General features: G+C 52.3%; 1 protein-coding gene across 3 annotated transcripts; it reads right to left on the bottom strand.

The window, feature by feature from the left end:
- On the bottom strand, positions 1–21,441 carry SHF (Src homology 2 domain containing F). 3 transcript variants are annotated; one of them, XM_008062656.2, is made up of 7 exons: positions 21,382–21,441; positions 11,450–11,591; positions 7,989–8,195; positions 6,322–6,462; positions 3,690–3,859; positions 3,424–3,543; positions 11–787 (listed from the first exon to the last, which is right to left on the bottom strand). In XM_008062656.2, the coding sequence occupies exons 2-6, from the start codon at positions 11,481–11,483 to the stop codon at positions 3,457–3,459; spliced, it is 639 nt and encodes a 212-aa protein (XP_008060847.1). In that variant the 5' UTR covers positions 11,484–11,591; positions 21,382–21,441; the 3' UTR covers positions 11–787; positions 3,424–3,456. The 3 variants fall into 3 exon arrangements, with proteins under 3 accessions (XP_008060846.1, XP_008060847.1, XP_021570478.1); XM_008062655.2 differs by lacking the exon at positions 6,322–6,462 and having other exon boundaries at positions 1–787; positions 3,688–3,859; XM_021714803.1 differs by lacking the exon at positions 11–787 and having other exon boundaries at positions 3,082–3,543; positions 3,688–3,859.
- Positions 21,442–21,447: the final 6 nt, after the last annotated feature.

Here is a 21,447-nt window from a genome sequence, read left to right as displayed (position 1 = left end):
CCCTCCCCAGCGCGGGGGCAGCGCGGGAGGCGCAGACGCGGCTGCGCCCGGCAGGGCTGGGTTTATTTATTGCCTCTGGCCCGGGGCCGGGGCAGCCCGAGCCCTTCCCCGCCTCCCATCCCCCCAAAGCCGTATCCCTCCCAGGGACCTATCTTCCCCAAGTCCGCACCAGGCTCTGGGTAGAGCCCTCCGGAGATTTAGGGGTGGAGGGCGGGCATGGGGGCAGAGAGACGGACCGGCGCCCTGTGAAGCCACATCCTGGTCCATCCCGGGCTGACTCCGCGAGGAGAGGGTGGTGGTGAAGGAGGTTGACACCTCTGCCCTAGGTTCGGCCTTGGGGCTTAGAACTGCCAATCTTAAACTCTCCAGGGCTGTGGCTCTGGAGTCCCCCTTCCTCCAGGGCTGTCTTTTCTCTCCAGGATTTCCTGTACACCCAGCTCCAGACAACCCCCGTAAGTCCACGGCCCCCGGAGCCTTTCCCCTTTAAAATAAATTAAGGAATTTTCAGCTTCTACTCCATCCCAGGAAAAGGGGAAGCCACAGCCCTCAGCCAGGTGACAGACATAGGGTTGGGTCCAGCAAAGCGCCCCGGCTTCACATCTAAAGAGTCCGGATGGCCACGGGGTAGAGCAGGGACATGTGTTCGGCCCCCTTAATGGGCAGCTTGCGGCTGGCATAGTGGTGCACGATTTCAGGAACGCTGCTGAAGGGCGGGCTGTTCTGGCCCAGCACATATTTGTGTTCCTTGGTCCGGGACAGCTTCATGTGCATGAAGCCTTGGCTGCTCCTGAGAAAGGAGAGGAGACCCGGATAAGTGGGGCCTCTCCTCAGTCTCCAACCCAACCATCCAGTAACTCCCCAGCTCCCCAGTAAACATGGTGGTTCTGATGCCAGCTGAGAATGGAAGGTGAATAGGGAACGTGGAGGTCAGTTCAGAAAGCAAGGCGGTGGTGGTGTGAGTAGGGAGCTTTGGGCATTGGCTTTGTGGGGAGGCTACTGGGTGTGCCAAGAAGTGAGTGTACAGGGTGTGTGCTGGTAGAAACTGGAGCCACCATCACCCCCTCCAATTCGCAGGTCCAGACACCCCTGCCCTCCAGACTATGTGGCTAGGGCCAGTTTAACCTTACCCTTCCTGAGCTGTGGAGTGGGACACCTGTGGCTCAAGTGGAGCATCTCTGGCAGTAGAGTGGGTAGCCAGATTTGACGACCAAGCTGGTCTTGGTTGGAGCTCTCCCTTGCAAGGACTAGGGAAGGGGATAAGCTGATCTGGAAGTACTCCCAAAATCTGGGCATGCTCAGCTGGCTTCTCCTGGGGACATCTCTTTACCCTCTTGCTATCTGGGCCTTGGGCCAAGCCCCAAGCTCATCCATCCAGCCCTTCAGCCTAGGATGACATCACTCCTTTCTCAGAGAGGACAAGCTCCACTGCCTCTCCCATCTTCCACCACACCCAGGGAATCAGCATTAGTGCCAGGCCCTGGCCTTAAGACAAGGACTCCACTGCCCAGAGCTCTGGCCAGATCCTAAATGTCCAGGCACCCTCAGCCTTAGACAAAGGGTAAGCCCCCCAGCAAGAACATTTGTCCAAACTACCCCAGGCTTGGTCTGCTAGGCCCCAGGTCTGAAACTCACCCACAGGCAAGGGGTAAGGAATGTTTGGGGGAGCCTTGAAGCCTTGAGTGCTTGTCTGCTGCTGGCCAGAGCCCACCTGGGGACAAGGATAGGGCTTAGAGGCTATTGTGGGAAGTAGGACTGGTGAGGCGGCCGCCTCCATCCCAAGTCTTCCGTCCCTGGGAGGTGAGGCTGGCAAACCTCATCACTTGTCTCCCCTGCCTGGGTACAAAGGCTCTGCTTAGACCCATTTCACTAGGTCCGCAAGTGAGAGTGGGGAGGCTGAAGGGAGGAGAGGGATAGGAGGAAAAACAGGCCTCTACCACTATTTTCTGCCTCTCCCCAGGGCATGGTGTCCTGAAGCCTTATTCATGAGCCCAGCTGCCTGCTGGGAGGCCTGGAGACCCAGGGCTAGGTGTGTCAGGGTGTGAGGCCATCTGTAGGTCTGAGATAACTGGGGTTGACAGTGACCACACAGGCCCTGGGGAAATGGCACCTAGGGCCTTGAGGTGGTGAGGGGAGATAGTAAGCTGTCACCCTCTGCCCTAAGCTAAGGCTCGGGCTCCAGGCTGTGGGCAGCAGTGTGGGCCCTGCTTTCCCTCCCCTCTTCCCTGTTTGGGGATGACCCCCTCCTTACAGTCCTACCCTTGGGGGAATTGTCTTTCCTGAAAGCAGCACATTACATCTGAGAGACAGAGGGAGTGAGGAAGGGCTATCTGGTGGAGAAGGGCAACAAGTGGCCAGAGTGCTCAGCCTCCATCTGTAGAGCTGACCTCCTGGGGAGGGCATCTTCTGGGGCAAAGTCCCAAGGGCCCATTAGGACACAACAAAGCTCTTGCCAGGCCCTCAAGGGGCCAGGGTGGGATCAGCTGGGCTGCAGGGCCAGGCTGGCAAGGCTTTTTTGAGGAAGTTGTTTAATTACCAGTGAAAGCCCTTCCATTAGGGAGAGAACAGAAACCATAATTGTATTTCAGAGAAGCCATTTATATGCAAACGAGGTTCTGGCAGACAGATGCTGGCAGGACCAGATCAGCTAGGGCTGGAGCAAGCATCCCAACCTGCCTCCCTTTTTTACTACCCAGGCTAAGGCAGGGCCAGTTGGGCTCCACTCTGGAAAGCCAGGCCCCTGGCATCAATCCTTGCTTTGGCCAGTACCAAACTATATGGCAATGAGCCCACCTGGGGACAAGGACAGGGCTTAGAGGCCAGTGTGAGAAGTAGGTCAGGTGAGGAAGCAGCCTCCATTCTGAGGCCCCCATCCCTGAGAGGTGACGTGAGGCTGGCAAACCTCATCACTCAAGAGCCTGGCTACAATGGCACAGTGTAGTTTGTGGAGTCAGACTGAGCTGGGTTCAAATCCTGGTTTTGGGACTTTATTAGCTGATGTCTTAAGCAAGTCACAAAACTTTTTGAATCTATTTTCTATCTACAAAAAAGTGATCTACCTTGTAGAGTGGTGGTTGGTTTGGAGATGGTATATATGCTGCTTGGTATGCTCCATTTAATTCCATCCTATATTATTATTCCCTCATTTTATTAGTAAGGAAATTGAGGCTTAGCAAGGTTAAGGGGGCCCCAGGCCACACAGCTAGTAAGAACAGAACCTTTCCCAGCTGGACACTGCAGATCAACTATTTCTCCCGGTGAACCCTCAGCTCTTTGACAGCAGGGGCTGCGTCTCAGACATTTCAGGATGTCCTGGGGATTGTTCACCAGGGATGGGGACCTCCCCTGCTTAGTGGACCTGAATGGAATACTGCAGTCCCCTCTGATGCTGCTGGCTGTCTCCCACCCACAGCCGTCCCCACTCACTTGAGGGAGAGGGAGAAGTCATTCTTGCTGGTCTCACTGTTGCGCACCAGGTAGCTGGCCTCTTTGCACAGCCGGAGCAGGTTCTCGGCATCGGTTCGGCTGATGGCACCGTGATACCAGCTGAGGATAAGAGAGGGGAAGGGGGGCATCTCTGCTGGGTCCCTCGCCGTCCAGGCCCACCCATTCTGGGTGTCCCCTGCAGGGCAGCCAGTGCCAGGAGGGGAGGAAAGGAGAGGGAGTTCCCAGCTGGACACAGACACTCACACCTGGTTTTCCAGAGGCAGTGCTGGATCTGTCCACTCCCCCAGGGGGCTGCTGGGCTCCATGCTTAGGGGTTTGGCTGACTTGGGGTTCCCTGCAGAGAGTCGGGGAGGTAGCCGCCCCTTCTCTTCCCGGCCAGGTGACAGGCAGCTCTTCTCCGATCCTTCAAACTGGGCTGTGGGGAACATACCAATCATGGATGCTGAGGACCCTAGAGGTAGAAGCCTACGGAATAGCCAGTGCCCCACCCCTATTTCCTCCAGCCCCGAAGAGTCAAAAGAATTTTCTGGGAGGGCAGCCTTTGCTCCTGGACCTTACTAGTTCTAGGGACAAATCCTTGCTCCATTACCCCAGTGGGGTGGGGATAGGGGTGGCACTCAGCCTCCTTTGCCGCACAGGGTCTCCCAGTCCCCCACTGTGGGGGAAGAGAGAGGAGCAACATGAAAAACCACTTAAGCTTCTCCCTCTGGAGCCGCTGACTGCCTTCCCCTATTCCATCCCCCTCAGGGTGGTTTCAGTGCTGATAATATTGTTTCTTTCTCCTCCTCAGAGTTCATTACCGTTCTCCAAATCACCCTGCCAAGCCATTCTGTAGAAATGACTTATTGATCTGAGAACAATTATCCGATTCCCCTTGGTGCCATCCTGACAGGCTAATCCCGCCCAAAGTCGCCAGCCAGCCTGGCCCTTCCCTGCCCCCAAGGTCACTGCCCACTGGCTCCTCTCCCCACCCACAGAAGCCCAGCAGAGGTGGTCCTGCCCTCACTTCCCCCCACCCCCACCAGGGCAGCCTGAGAGCTGATCTTATACAAGGCTCAGGGGGTCCCATGGCCACAAGCACACATGCATAGGCGACAGACACCCTTCTTCATCCTGTATTTTACAAAATACCCACAATCCTCAGGCACAAATGTACAGATGCTCACACCTGTGTACGCACACCTTTAGGTGCCTATTCTGGGTAAAACTGAACGTAGAGGAAGAATTAACTGTCTTTCCCCCTCCCCCATTAGGGCTCTTTTACTCTCCTTCTAGTACTTTTTTTTTTTTTTGAGTTGGAGTCTCACTCTGTCACCCAGGCTGGAGTGCAGTGGCACGTTCTCAGCTGCCACAGCCTCAACCTGCTGGGCTTAGGTGATTCTTCTGCCTCAGCCTTCCGAGTAGCTGGAACTACAGCCACGTTACCACCACACCTGGCTAATTCTTTGATATATTGTAGAGATGAGATCTCGCCAAGTTGCCCAGGCTGGTCTCGAACCCACGGGCTCAGGCAATCCTCTCACCTCAGCCTCCCAAAATGCTGGGATTATAGGCCTGAGCCACCGAGCCCAGACCTTTTAGCACTTTCAAGCCCTATGGTCTTCCAGTTACTGGATGCAAGGATCAGATCCTCTCCTTTACTCTGAGGACAGGTTAGGTACTTCCTGTGCTAGTACTACCTCCACCTCAGGAGTATCTGCATTGCCAAAGGATCAGGCAAAGCTATATCCAAAGTGAATTTGAAATAGTGGATTTTTGCCAGGCTCACGTCTGTAATCCCAGCCCTTTGGGAGGCGGAGGCAAGAGGATTGACTGAACCCAGGGGCTTGAGACCAGCCTGGGCAACTTCGCAAAACTTCGTCTCTACAATAAATAGAAAAATGAAGCCAGATGCAATGGCTTATGCCTGTACTCCAGCACTTTGGGAGGCTGAGGCAAGAGGACTGCCTGAGTCCGGGAGTTTGAGACCAGCCAGGGTGAGACCTTGTCTCTACAACAAATTAAAAAAAATTAGTTGGGCATGGTGACACATGTCTGCAGTCCCAGTTACTTGGAAGACTGAGGCAGAAGGATCGCCTGAGCCCAGCAAGTTGAGGCTGCAGCAGCCGTGATTGTACCCCTGCACTCCAGCCTGGGCGACAGGGTAAGACTCCAACTCAACAAATACAAATAAATCAGCTGGGCATGGTGGTGGGCAACTGTGGTTCCAGTTCCTTAGGAGGCTGAGGTGGAAGGATCCCCTGACTCAGCAGATTCAGGCTGTAGTTGCTGTGAGCGTGCCACTGAACTCCAGCCTGGGTGACAGAATGAAATTCCAAATCAATCAGTAAGTAAGTAAGTGGATTTTTGTGGCACACTGAAGAACATATTAGAAAGGGACCTCCCAGCCAGGCATGGTGGCCATGCCTGTAATCCCAGCACTTTGGGAGGCAAGGAGAGAGGATTTCCTGAGCACAAAGGTTCAAGACCAGCCTGGGCAACTTGGCGAGACCTCGTCTCTACAATAGATCAAAAAATTAACCAGGTGTGGTAGTGCGCTCCTGTAGTCCCAGCTACTCAGGAGGCCGAGGTGGAAGGATCACCTAAGCCCAGCATGTGGAGGCTGTGGTGGCAGTGAGCGCTTGGGTGACAGAGTGAGACTCTGACTCAGAAAAGAAAAAAAGAAAGAAAGGGACCTTCCTTAGGAGATACCTTCCCCACAGCTTTAGAGAAGGGAGAATTGTGCATTTTGTCTCTTCCTTCCTCCTTCAGAATGAGAGAGATTCTTCCTAGGGTCTCTAAACCCTGCCCCACCTCTCAGCTCCTCCAACTCAAGCCCACACAGGCCCTGAGTGGTGAGGACATGTTACCCTGGCCAGAAGCCCCCACCGGACCCACCGCTGCTGTCCTCCAGGCTGGGCTCTGGGAGGGGCGAGGCTGGACCGGAGATGTCCCTGTCCCCGTCGGGCAGGGAGGGGCTGCTGTCCAGCTGTCCCACAGGCGGAGGCCAAGGTAGGTCTTTGATGACCTTAATGTCAACTGGAGCCCGTAGCAGAAGTGAGAAGAGACATAGACAGTGACAGAGACAGAAAGAGGCAGAGGATGAGACACCAAAAACCCAGAGCCAGGACACAGGACAGCCTAGAAAGGAGGAGGGGCAGAGGCAGAGGCAGGGGTGGCTTCTGGGGAGGCAACAGGACTCTCAGAGGGCTAAGCAGAGCCAACACTGACCACACCAGGCTGGCCTTGTCAAAGGATGGGAGGCTCAGGTGGCAAACAACAGGATGTTTGTAGACTCTTGTTCTGCCAGCCCCGTGGGTCCCCTTCATTTGACCTCTTACAAGCCTCCAGGGCCCAAAAGCACCAGGAAGAGGAAAGGCAGGACTCATACAACCAACACCTCCCAGCACTACACCCATGTTCCCACAGCCTCCTGGGTAACCCTAGCCTTGCCTCCCTTTCTCCTTTTCCCTGCAGCCTGGGAAATCACAGGCAGCAAGAATGAGATGACCTAGGCTCTCTGGTTGTCAGGAATACTCAGACCTGGGGGTAGATGTTTTATTGAAATTTAATCCCCCCTTCCTGAGAAGAGTGATACCACCAGCAGCTGCAGGACTGCTAACGAGGTTTCCTAATGACGAGCATAGATTTTCCCATTAAGCAATCCAAACAGTATTGATTCTCCAAGGAGACTTCTGGAGATAAACGGCCCATCCTCAGTGGCACATGCTTTACAGGAAGCAAATTAGAAATCTGTGGTTTCCCAGTGTGGTGCTCAGGGTGGGACAGGCAGAGGAGGGCTGGGTCCAGCTCCACAATGAGCCCCTTGCCTAAGGAGGGGTGAAAGACACACAGGAGCAGGAATGAACTCAAATGGCATTTAAGTCCTTTATGCTCTCACCAAATTGAGGATCCAGGAATGGTAGCGTTCTCCCACCTTTGGGCTCTTGCTCCACCCACCTGAGACCACAAACATGCACTTTTCCATGGTGTACTTGGGCTTAGGATGAACAGTGGTGTGGTTGGGACAGAAGAAACCTAATCCTCATTCAGCAATCAAGGGATTTCTCACAACCTCCCTTGCTCCTCAGAAATCCCATTGGAGCCAGACACCCTTGGTCTGGCAGGGCCTACCCCTGGGAGCAACAGCCCAATAATTCAGGTTACACCCACAGCTGTTTTCATGGTTTGAAGTGTTAAATGTCTTCTTTTGTTAAATGTAAGTATTTAACATATGCCACAAGTTTTATAATTTTGTTTGGAATTTCTTTATTTTTAAATACACCCAGTGCCCCAAAAGGTGGAAGTGGCCTAAGCCTCTTGGCCTCCCAGAGATGGTGATGCAAGGAAACATCATTCTCCTCCTATGCTCATTTCCTGACCTTGCACACAGCACTGTGTCCACACTGCCCAATTCCCCACTCACTGTGGTACAGAACTCAACTACATTTCCCTGCAGTTCTGCTCATGCCCCATCACTCCCAGTTCCTGGGGTCCATTCCTTCCATTCTCCTGGAAAGCTGTTCAGAGGCCCCAACAGATGTGCCTTCTCCACCAGGACTCACCTGCAAAGGCTTTGGAAATCCGCTCCTTCTTCCACTCCCAGGGTTGGTCATACTCCTCGGGGGGCCTCTCATCATCTTCTGGCAGGCGGGACTCCCGGGGCCAGGGGGCCCCCTCACCCTCCGGGGTAGCCCCGTCCTCTTCTGGCTCATAGGGTGTGTCATACAGAGGCAAGGGTTGAGCTGCTGTCTCCTTGGAGCCCCGGATCTCTGCCAGGGCAAGGTAAGGAGGGAGAGGGGAGAGCTCAGCTCTGGCTGTCTGGCTCCCCTCCTCCCATAACACTTGTCAGCAATGAGCCATGCCTCCTTCAGAGGAGATACCCTGGTTCAGGGGGAACACAGCTGCTATACATCCTGGATTCCTCACCATCAAAACACTTCTGGGTCTCTAAAAACATGGGACCCAGTGGAGGCAGAGGCAGATGGACACCAGAGTAAAAGATGGAAAAATGATCCCACAACAATCAGCAAGGGCTGGGTAGCTGAAGTTTGCATGTTTAGGAAACTGAGGCATGCTCTTCTCCTTGTCCATCTCCTCCTTGTTGCCAAGCTCCACTTATTTCCTTGTGTCCCAAGTGATACCATTTCACAATCATAATTTTTTCTTTGCTGCTTAGACACTGCTGACCACCCCCTTCTCGAAACTTTGCCTTTTGACAAGTCATTTTCATGGACTGTTCTCTTTGATCACTTCCATTTGGTTTCTCCCTGGCCTCTCTCTTGGCCTCTGTTCCCCAAAGCTAGGTTTTATTCATTTCTCCCTAACTCTTGAACTACTTGACTGGTATCATGGCATCTACTGCATCAGTATTTCTAGTCATGTGTGTCCACTGCCACAAAGATGTCTCATCTCAACATCCCATCCTTTCACACTTACCACCTTCTTCAAAGTTAGTGATTCTATTCTTAGGATCACTCGACCCCAAGGAAAATCTGACAAACTCTATTGTGGTGTTATGATATACACATATACTTGTATATATGTTGGCTTTAGTCCATAATTCCTGGCTTATAACTCCCAGAGCCCTTGTTACAGTCTTTTGTTATAATGTTGAGTGTGTTAGGCCTCAGGAAACAGAATTTCTCTGATCTTCTCCTGTTCTCCTTCCATCTGCCCCAAAGTATTCTAATCTTCCCCCCACCTTCTTATTTTCTGAGTCTCGGTCTCACTCTGTTGCCCAGACCAGTGTGCAGTGGCATGATCAGGGCTCACTGTGGCCTCAACTTCCCAGGCTCAGACAATTGTTCTGCCTCCGCCTCCTGAGCAGTTAGGACTACAGGCATGCACCACCATGCTTGGCTAATTTTTTGTAGAGACAAGTTCTCAAGGTCCTGTTATGTTGCCCAGCCTGTTGGTGCTATGGTGCCCAGGCCATCTTCTGATTGTGGGTCTTAAGACCTTCCCCAGAGACGGTCCCACCCTATGCCCTAGAAGAAGGAATGCTTCCATAACAACTCAAGGGGACTGTGTTCAGGGAGCATCTAAACAGCTGAACACATGGAAGTCCCTGAAGGATAACATACCCAGCAGGCGCATGGAAACTACACCTCTTCCCCATATCTTGCCCTACGCATCTCTTCATCTGTATCCTTTGCAAAATCCTTTGTAATAAACCAGTAAATGTTAAGTGCCTCTGAGTTCTGTGAACTGCTCTGGCAAATTAACAGAGCACAAAGAGGGGGTTTGTGGGAACTTGAAGATGGTCAGTCACTAGTTCCAGAGGCCCAGACTTGCAACCTGTGTCTGGAGGTGGGAGGTGGGACAGTCTTGGGAAGTGAGCCCTCAACTTATGGGCTCTGACACTATCTCCAGGTAGACAGTGGCTAAATTGAATTGGAGGACACCTAGCTGGTGTCTGCTGCTTGCGTGTGGGGAAGAACCCCTACACCTTTGGTCACAGAAGTCTTCTATGTTGATGATTGTTGTGGTGTGAGAGCAGAAGAAACACACCACTTGAGAGAGGTTTTTCCCTACATAGCTATGGAGCTGCTCCACAGAAAAATGTGCACTTTAATACTCACATTCATGGACCCCTCTGACCTAAATAGCGTAGTCCACCTCTCACTTTCTCCATTTCTGTCTACTGTACTGTTCTTGGACCTGGCACCCTTCATTCTGCAAAGCCCATCTGTTCATTGCCAATACCTGATTACTTTCACCCTCATCTCTGCACATCTAGTTCACTGCTAGGGTGAACCTTCATTCCATAGGCTCATGTCCCCATGGGCTCCATAGAATAATACTCCTGGGATAATGCTCTGACCACTCTCTGTCTCCCCCGCCACCTCTCCCAGGGAGGAAGAGCAGCTCATCTGACTAGTCGCTCTTTCTCAGATCTGCCTTCTTGCAGAGAAAGAATATCCTGATTCTTTCTCCTCCATGCCATGGGTAGCCTACAGCTGTCTTCTGCTGTCCAAGCCTGACCAGGCAAGTTTAATTCTGTGGCAAAGTATAAAGAAATCCATTGTGGTGACACAGCTGTGTAATGTTCTCCAATCAATTTTATCAGCAATAAACTTGACATTTTAATCTTTGTCTGTTTCCTTAATCTTATTTCTCAATGATTTCTAAGCTCAGGAGAGGAAAAAAGGAGTGTTAATTATTGGCCCCTTAAAACCCTAACAATTTCCACAACATGCTGCTAACTCAACTTTCTGATGCCCAATTCTTCTAGTGCACTCTGTACACCAAAGCCTCAGTAATCCTTCTAAAATGCCATATTTGTCCGTTTCTTTCTCGTTCAAGAATTCATAATGGCTCCATTCCCTCTTTTAGAGCAAGTCTACACCTCATGCCCACTTAACGAAGTGCTTCACTGCCCCTCTTCGTCTCTCACCTGAGCTCCTGCGCATGCCCAGCACTAACATTATCTGCCCTTAAACAAACCTCCTCTCATCCTGCCTTGGGCTTTGACTTAGGCTGACTCACCCCTGTCCTCTCTTTTGATCACCTGATTTTGTCAAGATTGTGGTTCCTTTCTTGGCTTCTGTTCCTCAAGGCCAGGTCTTGTTCATTTCTCTCTACCCTAACTCACTGACCTACTTGCCCAGCCTCATGGCACTCACTGCACCTGTATTTCTAGTCATGTTTTTCCAATTACCATAAAAATGTTTCACTCTGACATCGTGCCATTTCAAACTCATCATCTTCTCCAGAGCAAGTTATTCTCTTTTGGGGATCACTGATCCCCAGCCAACACCATTATCTTGTCCTCCTGACTACCTCACATGCTTCTATCTAACTTTCAGTTGCATGGCCTTCTGTACCACTTCAGGTCTTACAAGTCACAGCTCCTTCTTCAACATAATGATCTTGAAGGCAGTGACCATCCTCCCCAAGACCTGGCGAAAACTTTCTCCATATTTCTAGGAACCAAGAAATCAGTCCTTAGACTTATGGGTCCCCAAGCCTGGTCTTCAGAGCCCAGGCCTCAGGGAATGCCTCTCCTGGTCCCGTAACTCACCAGCCATCATCTTTTGGGCCTCATAGGGCTCCATGTAGCCGTCATTTTCGGGGACCTTCTCCAGGGCTCCTGAAGCTCCTGCTGAGCCTTCACCAGTTTCCTGAACGTCAAAAGGATCCGCATAGTCTTCTAGGATTGCCAGCTGGGGGAGGAGAGGGAAGACAGCAGGCTTCAGACAGCTGAGGGATAGCTCTGCTTCTCCCAGATGCTCTGCCCATGGGAGGAAGAGTCCTGGGTAGGCTGCCTTAGACCATACCCAGGTTGGCAGGCTCTGAGCATGGATGGGGACAAGCGCTGGCTATTCCTTTGCAGGTTTCCCACTAGGCTGCCAACCAAGTAGTACACCTTTCCGTTCGGATAATTTTGTGCCTCTGGGCCATCTTCTAGGCTAAATGGCCAGGGTGAGGATGTTGGGCCTTAGGCCTACCTCAGTCAGGGGCCCAGCAGGACAAGAGCCTACACCAGGTGGTTCCACAGAGGAAATTAGTTCAGGGAAGTGGTTACCAAGGTGTTAGAAATTTCAGAGCAAGCAGGTAACAATGAAGCAACTCAGAGATTAGCATGATCCATGCCTACCAGGGGACTTCCAGATGCTGAACAAATGAATACTTGCTGACCATCAAGGAAGGAAAGGCTGAGTACCCACCTTTCCACAAGTCTGCTGATTGATCCTCACATCCCTGTCAAGTGCATATTAATATCCCCATTTTAAGGAATTGAGGCTCAGAGTAGTTAGAAAACAACATGCCCACTCTGCATAAAGTGGAGGAAGCAGGATTAGAATCCATGCTCTTTGTGCAAAAGGCTGTCAACCTGCCACTAGGGGGCATCTTGGCCATCCTGGAAGAGAGAATGCTGGAGGCAGGCTTTGGGGTAGCCCTGAGGCTCTGCTGAAATCCTCTTGACTCCTGGAGGACAGGGATGGGAAAGGCCTTGCCTTGGCCCTGTACTTCCCACACTGCCCTTTCTCCCACACAAGTGGCTCATGGCCACTTCTTTGTTCCTGTTCCCATTCAAAACAGACTGAACTGCAAACCACACACCCTGCAGAGGCGCTCAAGGTGCTCAGGGCGGGGTGCAGCTGAGGACAATAGAGCCTTTCTCCAAGCTAGGCCCAGGCTTCTCCTGGGGCCGGTGAGAAGGGAGGTGTGGCTAAGGTGGAGACAGAGCCCAGCCCCACTGGGGCTGCCAGCACCCTGAGAGTACTACCCCATTGGGTCGACAAGCAATGACAGGAGGTGGCTCTGTGGCCTGTGGCATGGGGAGAGGCCACTCTTGCCTTTCCCCAAATCTCAGACAAAGCTTTGGTTTTTAAGCTGGATCAGGGCTGTGGGAGCCAGCCTGGCTAGGAGGTCATGGAGGTGACCACCTTGCCCCAGGTTAGAGGATATGGGAAGGGGACTCCCAGCAGGGCAGAGGTCTGCCCCACCTCAGAGAGCCCTTCTGCATGTTCTTCGGCCTCCGCTAGCCCCTCTAGGGGTCTCCCTGGCATGACCCCATGGTTTCTACCATCTCCGCCTTCAGGTCTTCAGTTCCCACCATGTTCCAGGTGAACCCTTGGCTCCTTACCACCTCACTGGCATCTCTTCCTGTTTGTGAGATAATCATCATCTTACAAGATCATCCCATCACCAACACCAGCCCATATGCCAGCCTGGAGCTCTTTGTCAATGTTTTTTTTCCAGTTCCGATAAATACCTAGCATACAGTAGGCACTAAAAAAATGTGTCAACTCAATCATCACCTATCTCTCCTTGGAGCATTTCCCTCCAGCCATCCTCCCTTAAGGAAGTAGAGAACAGAAATCCACTCACCCCCTAATCACCCCAACTGCTTCCTCCCAGGCCAACTGGCATCCATAGCCCCATCCCTTGACCCAGGGAGCTCTGGAGCCAGCGCACTGTTGGGGACTCTGACAGCATCCAGCCTCACACTCATGGGGCAGCTGCTTGACAATGTCTGAGTCAACTGACACATTATCCTTAAGCCTTACAGTGGCTCTCCAGTACTTTAAGAACAAGTCTGAAGTTACCCAGACTTAAAAGCTTCTGCTTTCCTTGTTAGCTTCTTTCTATCCACTTTGGATCACTTTGTTCCCTGAAAGCTCTATGCTTTCTATACCTCAAAGGCTTTCCCTCTGCCTGGATCACATCCCTGTTCTTCCTGGACTGGCTGACTCTCATTGATTACTTCTTTTCTTTAGAAAAGCCTTTTCATACTTCCCGTAGCCCAGTTAGGTGCCCCAGTGCTGGGCTGTTATCATATTGCATGATAAATATTTGTTTTATTGTCTTCTGTAGACTGTGAATTTCCTGAGGGCAGAAACCATGTTTGTTGTTCAATTCCTAAAAGCTCCCAGTAAATATATGTTCAATCCATTCACACAAAACAGGAAGAATGGACAAAGGAAGCACTTTTCCTTGTTCATGCAGAAGTGAGAGGAAGCAGGAGTCTGAGTGGGGTGGGGTCATTCGAGGAGAGTATTTCCAAGTGAAGTTTGTCCCAGAAGCTTCTTGGTGAGCAGAGGTGTCTGCTCCAAGCCCCCAACACCCACCTCCACTCCACCAAGCCCCTCCAGTCCCTCCCTTATCAAACCTGGTCAGAACTGCATGTAGTACCTTTCCCATCAGAGTCCTGGGCCTGTGCCCAAAGCCACGACCCCTCCCATGTTGGCGTGGGCCTCCCTAGCTCCAGCCTGCAGTGCCTGTGGGCACCCAGGTGGCAATTCTACGGGCAGCTCAATGGTTCCTCTGTTCCATTCCTGACTCCACACCCTGCTCCAGAAAGCCCTGGCCCCCCACCCTGGGCTGGGATGCCCAGAGGAACCACCCAGAGGGCTATGTGTCAGGAGCAGAAGCAAGGATGCCAGCCAGGAAGGCTGGCAGGGTGGGCCGCCCACCTTGAACACAGAGGATCCTGGGCAGAGTCCAGGCCTGTTTTCTCAGTGGCTTCTAGGTCCCCAGGATAAACTGTTCAGTGGGGGAAGCTGTCCCTATAGGATTCTGACACCTTTGATCTACCACAATTTGTGATTTTGTTTATGGTCCTTTTGGCCCATTCTGATGTGCTCACTGCTGTATCCTGTATCAATCCTACGGCCTAGTAAATGCTTAATGCACATTTACTGGATGCCCAAGGGGCCTCCTTCTCTGACTCCATCCTCTAGAGTGACACCAACTTTCAGATCCCCCATTTACTCTGACTTCTGACTAGTAGTGGCTGTAAGATCAGGCTTTCAGCAGACTCTGCAAGCCTGGTGCATTGGCTCACACCTGTAATCGCAGTACTTTGGGAGGCTGAGGCGGGAGGATGGCTTGAGCCCAGGAGTTCGAGACCAGCCTAGGCAACATAGTGAAACCTTCTTTCTTTCTTTCTTTCTTTTTTTTGAGCTGGAGTTTCACTCTGTCGCCCAGACTGGAGTGTAGTGGCTGCTCCCGGCCACCGCAGCCTCGACCTGCTGGGCTCCGGCGATCCTTCCACCTCAGCCTTCCAAGTAGCCGGAATTACAGGCATGCGCCACCACGCCCGGCTGATTTTTTGATTTATTGTAGAGATGAGGTCTCGCTGCCCAGGTGGGTCTCGACCCGCGGGGCTCAGGCAATCCACTCACCTCAGCCTCCCAAAGGCGCGGGATTACAGGCTGAGCCACCGAGCCCGGCTACCTTATTTCTACAAAAAATAAAAAACGAGCTGGTCATGGTGGTGCATGCCTTAGTCCCAGCTACTCAGGAGGCTGAGGTGAAAAGACAGCCTGAGTCCAGGAGGTTGGGGATGTGGTGAGCCTGTGGTGAGGCTATGAGTGTGCACTCTAGCCTCAAGAAAAAAAAAATCTACTTTTCAATAGGGATCAAAGTCAGAAAGGAGGACCTGCCGCAAAGGGCCTTTAGGAAAGGCACCCAATAAAGCCAAGGCTAATATTTACACACATCCTGTTATAGTCAGAATGGTGCTAAAATGCTGAAATATTTCCAAACTGGAATATAAGGTAGTAGCTACCAAGAAGGCCCCCATCCTCCTCCCGCCTGCTATCCAGCAGGGTGCCTCCAGGACCCTGATACTGCATCTGTTCCAATTGGGCAGTGCCCCTCCCAGAGCAGCTGTCATATTTTGAATCTCCTTCCTGTCCAACCCTCTCCTGAGGAACCTAGCAGGCCCACCATCTGGTTCTTCTTCCATCTGTAAGTGGGCCATGCAACACATTCCTGACCCCATCCACAGGGCTCCAAGTGGTGTGAGTTCAAGAGGAGCAAAGAGGGGCATATGTTTCAGATGCTGGCTCTCCAAGGTCCCCAAAGTCTACAACTGTCCCTTTCCTTTGCTTTTGGTTTACATTTTAATGTCTGGAAACCTCTGGGTTTTTTTTATTTTTGTTTTTCACGTGGGGTCTCACTCTGTCGCCTAGGCTGAATTGCAGTGGCAGAATCACAGCTCACTGCAGTGTCAACCTCCTGGGCTTAGGCAATCCTCCCACCTGAGCCTCCCAAGGAGCTGAAACTACCAGCACGCATCGCCATGCCCGGATAATTTTTTTATTTTTGTGTAGAGACAAGGTCTTGCCATGTTGCCCAGGCTGCTCTCAAACTCCTGGGCTCAAGTGATCCCCACACCTTAGCCTCCCAATGTGCTGGGATTATAGGTGTGAGCCACCATACCTGGCCAAACTTCTGTGTTTTTAATCTGTAGACTGAGGATGGTAATAGTACCTAAGTCACAGGGTCAGAAAGAAAATGAATTTGTAAAAGTTCTTAGTCTAGAGGCTGGCATGGAATTAGTGCTCGATCAATGTTAGCTCTGAGGATAATCTTGTACAATCAAGTATTAGCTCAGAGTTTAGGTGCTTGTCCAGCATATGTAGCTTGTAAGCAACAGAGATAAGCTGGAGATCCAGGTCTCCTAACTCTCAGTGCCTTATCACAGATTTTCCAAAATTTTGGGAAATGCAGCATCTTCTCTACTTGTAGATTTAAAAGATATTTTAAAACTGAGAAGTCCTGCAGGAAAGAACTCAGTCTAAATTTGCTTAATTCAGTAATTCCCTATGTATTTAGCCACAGAAGCCCTTTGACACTGAAAACCTATTAACCTGTCACAGTTTGGGAAATGGTAAACTACTTACCTTCCACAAGATCAAACTTTTTGTACTCACTTTTCCTACTCATTGGAATGTCCTTCTCCTATTTTATCTGTCTGGGAAACTCCCTCATATAAAACAAATTTATTTTCCTTTTCTAATTACAAGAACAATGTTATATTTATAAAATGGTTAAACATCACAGACATGCAATTGATCTTACCCACCCTCATAAGACTTTAGGGTGTGTCAGGGGCCACCCTGGGACTGGATGGCAAGTGGTGGTCCCCGGGATTCAGGAAATGGTGACCTCAGTACATAACACACCCTCATTCCTTCTCTAAAAGTCTCCTTCCTCTTGTTCATTAGCAAATGCTTGGTGAACATCTCCTCTCTGCCAGGCACCTGATGGTGGGTGCTGAGGTCCCAGGCATGGTGCTTACTACAGTTGGGCTGTGACCTGGACTCTACTATTTGCTGAGAACCGTACAAGCCTGACTCACACTCCTGTACTTCTGTTTCCCCATTTATAACCTGGGGATGGCAATAGAATCTTCCTCATAGGGTTGTTGAAAGGATCAACTGGTCCTTTCAAATGGTACCAGCACAAGGTAGGTGCTCAGTAAATATTAGCCGCTATATTATGAAAGATAAAAAGGCCAAATTTCTGGGTCCTCCAGAAGCTCACAGTGACAGACACAAAACAACTCCAAGAAGGTGAAGCACCTTGAGGGCTGTGAAGCCCCAAGCCTGGGCCTCAGGCTCTGGGGGAATCCACAGGCCTACTGCATGCAGGGTTTGGGCCCCACTTGTGCTCTCACATCATATCAGGCTGGCTCTGTGGTGAGGGCAACGAAGCGGGCAGCAGGTTCTCCTCCAAGCCCTAGGCCCCAGTCAGGGCTTGATCAGCCCAGCCAGTTCCTGCCATTCATCGTCCTCAGGGTCCCAGCTGTTCCCAGCTCCCCACAGGCAGAGTGCCAGAGCTGAGGTGTCACCGAGTTACTCACTGGCCAAGTCAGCAAGCGCAGATGTCTTCTGGACAGAGTGAGTGCCACGGTGTGAGATGATGGCACTGGATAGGGTGGACAAGCCTGCCATACAATCCCCTGGTAGCTGCAGGCCTCAGTCATACCCCAAGCACCAGTAGCAGCACAGATGGCCAGCCTCGGCCACAGAGGGTGATGAGGTCTAAGCAGTCCACAAAGATCCCTCCACAGGGACCCCTCTCTTTTTCTCCCTCATCTCCATCAGAAAACACATGCAAGATAAGCAGATCAGACCTCTAGACTCTGTGGAAGTCTTAAGAAAGAACATTCAAGCAAACAAACTTCAAAGAGCAAGGACTAGGTCTGCTAGGTGCTATGTCTCTTTCAGTACCTAAGCCCTGTCACCTCATGTCACTCAATGAATACTGGCTGAGGGATGGCCACACACTGGCAGCAGTACTGGCAGCCACTACCCATCCTTCTAACCTCAGGGTAGAAATGTCTTGTTAACTTCAGACACCCTGACTGTCCCCCCACTTTTACTCTTCCTACCTCTGTCTGTTCACTCCTTTCCAAATTTGGGTCTGGAGGATCCAAGTCCATATGAACATCATCTATGAGGTACATCTATTTTTAAAAGTCCTTAATATTTTGGGGCCTGTGAATCCCTTTGAAAAACTAAGGACTATGAGCCTTTCCCCAGAAAATGGGAAATACTTGCACACAGTTTCTGGAGGCTGGAGGTTCATGAAGCCCGGGAGCCTCAATAAGCTAAGAGCCCTGGTTTCAAGACAGGGTGCCTGACTGTCTTATTGTCCATATCACTCCCCCCACACACTTCCCATCTTGGCATGGTGGAGGCAAAGGACACACTGTGCAGATGGTTGCAGGCAGCTCAAAGCTCCATTCACTCAGGCCCCTGTTCCCATATCCATCCCCTTCTCTAATTAGACCAGGCTTTCCCAGGCTTCTCTCCTGAGAAGAGAGAAAAGCAAGAGAAGGCCCAGCTCTCTATACCCCTGCCAGAGTGTGGCCTGGAGGCTAGACAAGGGCCCAGTGCCATGAGGGAGCTCTTCCTGTGGCCAGATGGCAAGGCCCCTGCCAACCCATTGCAGGGTGCGGCTCCTGCTGCTCCCACACCTGCCCTGCCAGGCCTGCCCAGATGGTCATCCTGGCACCCCTACCAATGACAGCAGTGGGTCTTGGATTGGGGGGACTGGCAGCCAGAGCCCTGCATGGGGAGAAGGCTAATGGTCCTGAGCCCCCTGGGCCTCTCCAAGACTTGGTCTGTCCAAGTCTCTGTTCGCTCCTGTCCCCACATCACTGGGTTTCTACTCAATCCCTCTGGCTTGTCACAGAAACACTTCCACTCATTTCATCAAATTTCATGGGCCAGCCCTTCTTAGAGGGTTCTGACCCCACCTCCAGTACCACTGGACTCCAGGAGGCCAGCCCAAGGCACATCTCTGTTCCCAGTCTTCATCTAACATCAGGAGGAGACCCCAAAGCAACAAGCAAAGGAGCCCCACAGAGCTGAGAGGAGGGGGAGCAGAGAACAGGGAGAAAGCAGCCACATAGTACATAAACACCAGCTCAGTGGAGGCACAGGGACAAGGGCCAGCTCACCAACCAGGGGAAGCATCTCTAAGTGAGTTCCACAGGCATGCAATACTTAGTAGGCCCGAGGGAGCCTGGACACTGGGTTTAGGGTAAGGGACTCAGGCATCTTGTCTGGGCTCTTCCTAGGGGTAGACTCTGACACACCAGACTCTGCTCCTAAAGGGGTGGGGAGCTGCTCTTTCTAAATGGTGGGAGGCCCCAGGTCAAGACCCATGGAGACAGCGTCCCTGCCCATTGGCCAGCTCGGATGACATGCTGGGTCCTTCTCATCACACCCACTAAGAAACCACAGATTGTATGGCTTCTGGGAGAGCCTGCTGGATTTCATTCCTGTCCCTATAGCTGACAAAGGAGTCAGACATCTCTTGGCCCTCCAAGTCTGAATAGCACACAGATCACAGAGCTGACCCAAGCTGAGGCATGGATACCCGCAGTAAATAGAAGCTGTGCGTCTCTCTGTATAGCTTGGTGGGTGTAGCCCTTTCTTAGGGGGTCTCTGGGAAAATGTGCAAGAGAAGCTGTGGGTAGGGAAGTCCCTGACCCTCAGGTCACCCTGGTAGTAGACAATTTTCATTCAGGATATATTTATGCACTCCTCTTTATACCCTGTCAGGCACTTAGGAAACACAGACATGTGGGGGACACAGTCCTTGTCCTGGAGGAGCCCATGACCTGGTGGGCAGCCTGTTAGGTCATTCCAAGCCACTGCAGGGGGGAGAAGGGCCAAGGACAGCTCAGGCCCATGTCGCCTGTGCCAAACAGGCAGTGGTCAGAGAGGAGGAGACTAACTGGTCAGTGGTGGCAACAAGGCCTAGCACTCCCCTCCGCCTCACTGTCACCAACCACCTCCATCACATCACACAATAGCAAGGGACAATTAAGAAGCAGATGAGCACAGCCTTGGAGAAGTGTCCTTGATCCTTCCACTGCAAACTAAAGATCCTGGCCCAGGATGGGCAATCATGCCCCATGGCAAGAACTAGGGAAAAAATAATTCACATTCCTGAGGCTTCTGCTCTGACCCTGACACATCTCTCTCATCCAAGAAATCGGGCAGAACGGCGCTCTCTCAGCTAAAAGCCTCCATGCTGGAGCCAATGGATCCAGACAGCAACTTTGCTCTCCAATCAAATAGAAACGTTCTCCTGTACTGAGGAGAAGGGAGTAAGCCCCAGAGCTGACCTCCAAGGGGTGAGTGAAGAAGGACAACAGAGCCAAGGTGGCCCGCAGAGTCATCATCCTAGAATTTAGGGCCATAGGAACCTGGGAATGACTTTCAGCTGTCACTCTGCCAGGAAGAGGTAAGGCAGACGGGAATCAGGGGAGGATCCTGAGGAATGGTGAATATCCGGGGGAACAGTGAATGTCCTGCTCTCCTCCCTACCCCAGTGCCTGCAGACCTGGGAAAGGCCCTAGCCTCCCTCAGAACAGACCCCTAGAGAAGGAGCCCAAGAGGGGAGGAAGAATGGGGTCAGTCACTTAGCCCCATCTGGGCAACAGGTCCTGAGCACTGATTGTCCTCAGGCCTGGGGGGGGGCAGGGGAAGGAGTGAGGAGTGGGCCTGGTCCCCAGTGGTTGCATCCTTGGCATGCTGCCCATCCTGGCCTGAGAACAACAGCCCGTCTAGCTTCAGTCCCACCCAGTAGGGCAAAGGCCAGCGCTTTCTGAGCCCACAGGTAGAAATCCCAGCCTTCATCTCCTTTCTGGGGCTTCAGCACCTGCAAGGATGCTTGGGGGGCATGCTGGAGGAGGAGGAAGAGGAGAGAACAGCAGCAAGACAGAAGAGCTTTGTGCTGGCTCTGCCCTGGGGGAAGGGTCAGAGATCAAAGGGCAGGGAGCTGCTGCTCCCATAGGGGCAGAATAGCCATAAACCAGCGGGGGGGGGGGGGCAGCAGGGGTGGGGGTGTGGACCTCAATTCCCGTTAGAAAAAGGCTCAGGCATCAGGCTAGGGGCGAGGGGGTGGGGTGGAGGGCTGCGAAGTGAGAAGCGGAGCCCGGGAGGGGGAGGGTCACCAGTCCTGGGGTCATAACAGGGGATAAAGGGCAGAGTTTGGGGCTTCCGTCCCAGATTTGTCCGTCGAGAATCTGAACAAAGGTAGGTGAGGACTCGGAGTCCCGGGGTCAGGGGCTTGTGTTCGCCAGGAGCCGTGACACTGAGGGGCCCGGCCCCGGCCAGGCCACCTTTGTCCCTCTCGCAACCTCCAGACCTTTGGCCACCTCCTCTCCCGGCCACCCCCGCCCGGGGCGGCACTCACCCTGTCGCTGCTGGCCGGGGGTCCGGAGATCCGCTCATCGGCAGGGGGCGCCGGGGGCCCAGGGGT

The sequence above is a fragment of the Carlito syrichta genome, unplaced genomic scaffold (assembly GCF_000164805.1).
Source record: "Carlito syrichta isolate Samal-C Ts95f unplaced genomic scaffold, Tarsius_syrichta-2.0.1 Scaffold305786, whole genome shotgun sequence".
In the NCBI taxonomy this organism is placed as follows: domain Eukaryota; kingdom Metazoa; phylum Chordata; class Mammalia; order Primates; family Tarsiidae; genus Carlito; species Carlito syrichta.
This window is presented reverse-complemented; position numbering and strand designations above follow the sequence as displayed.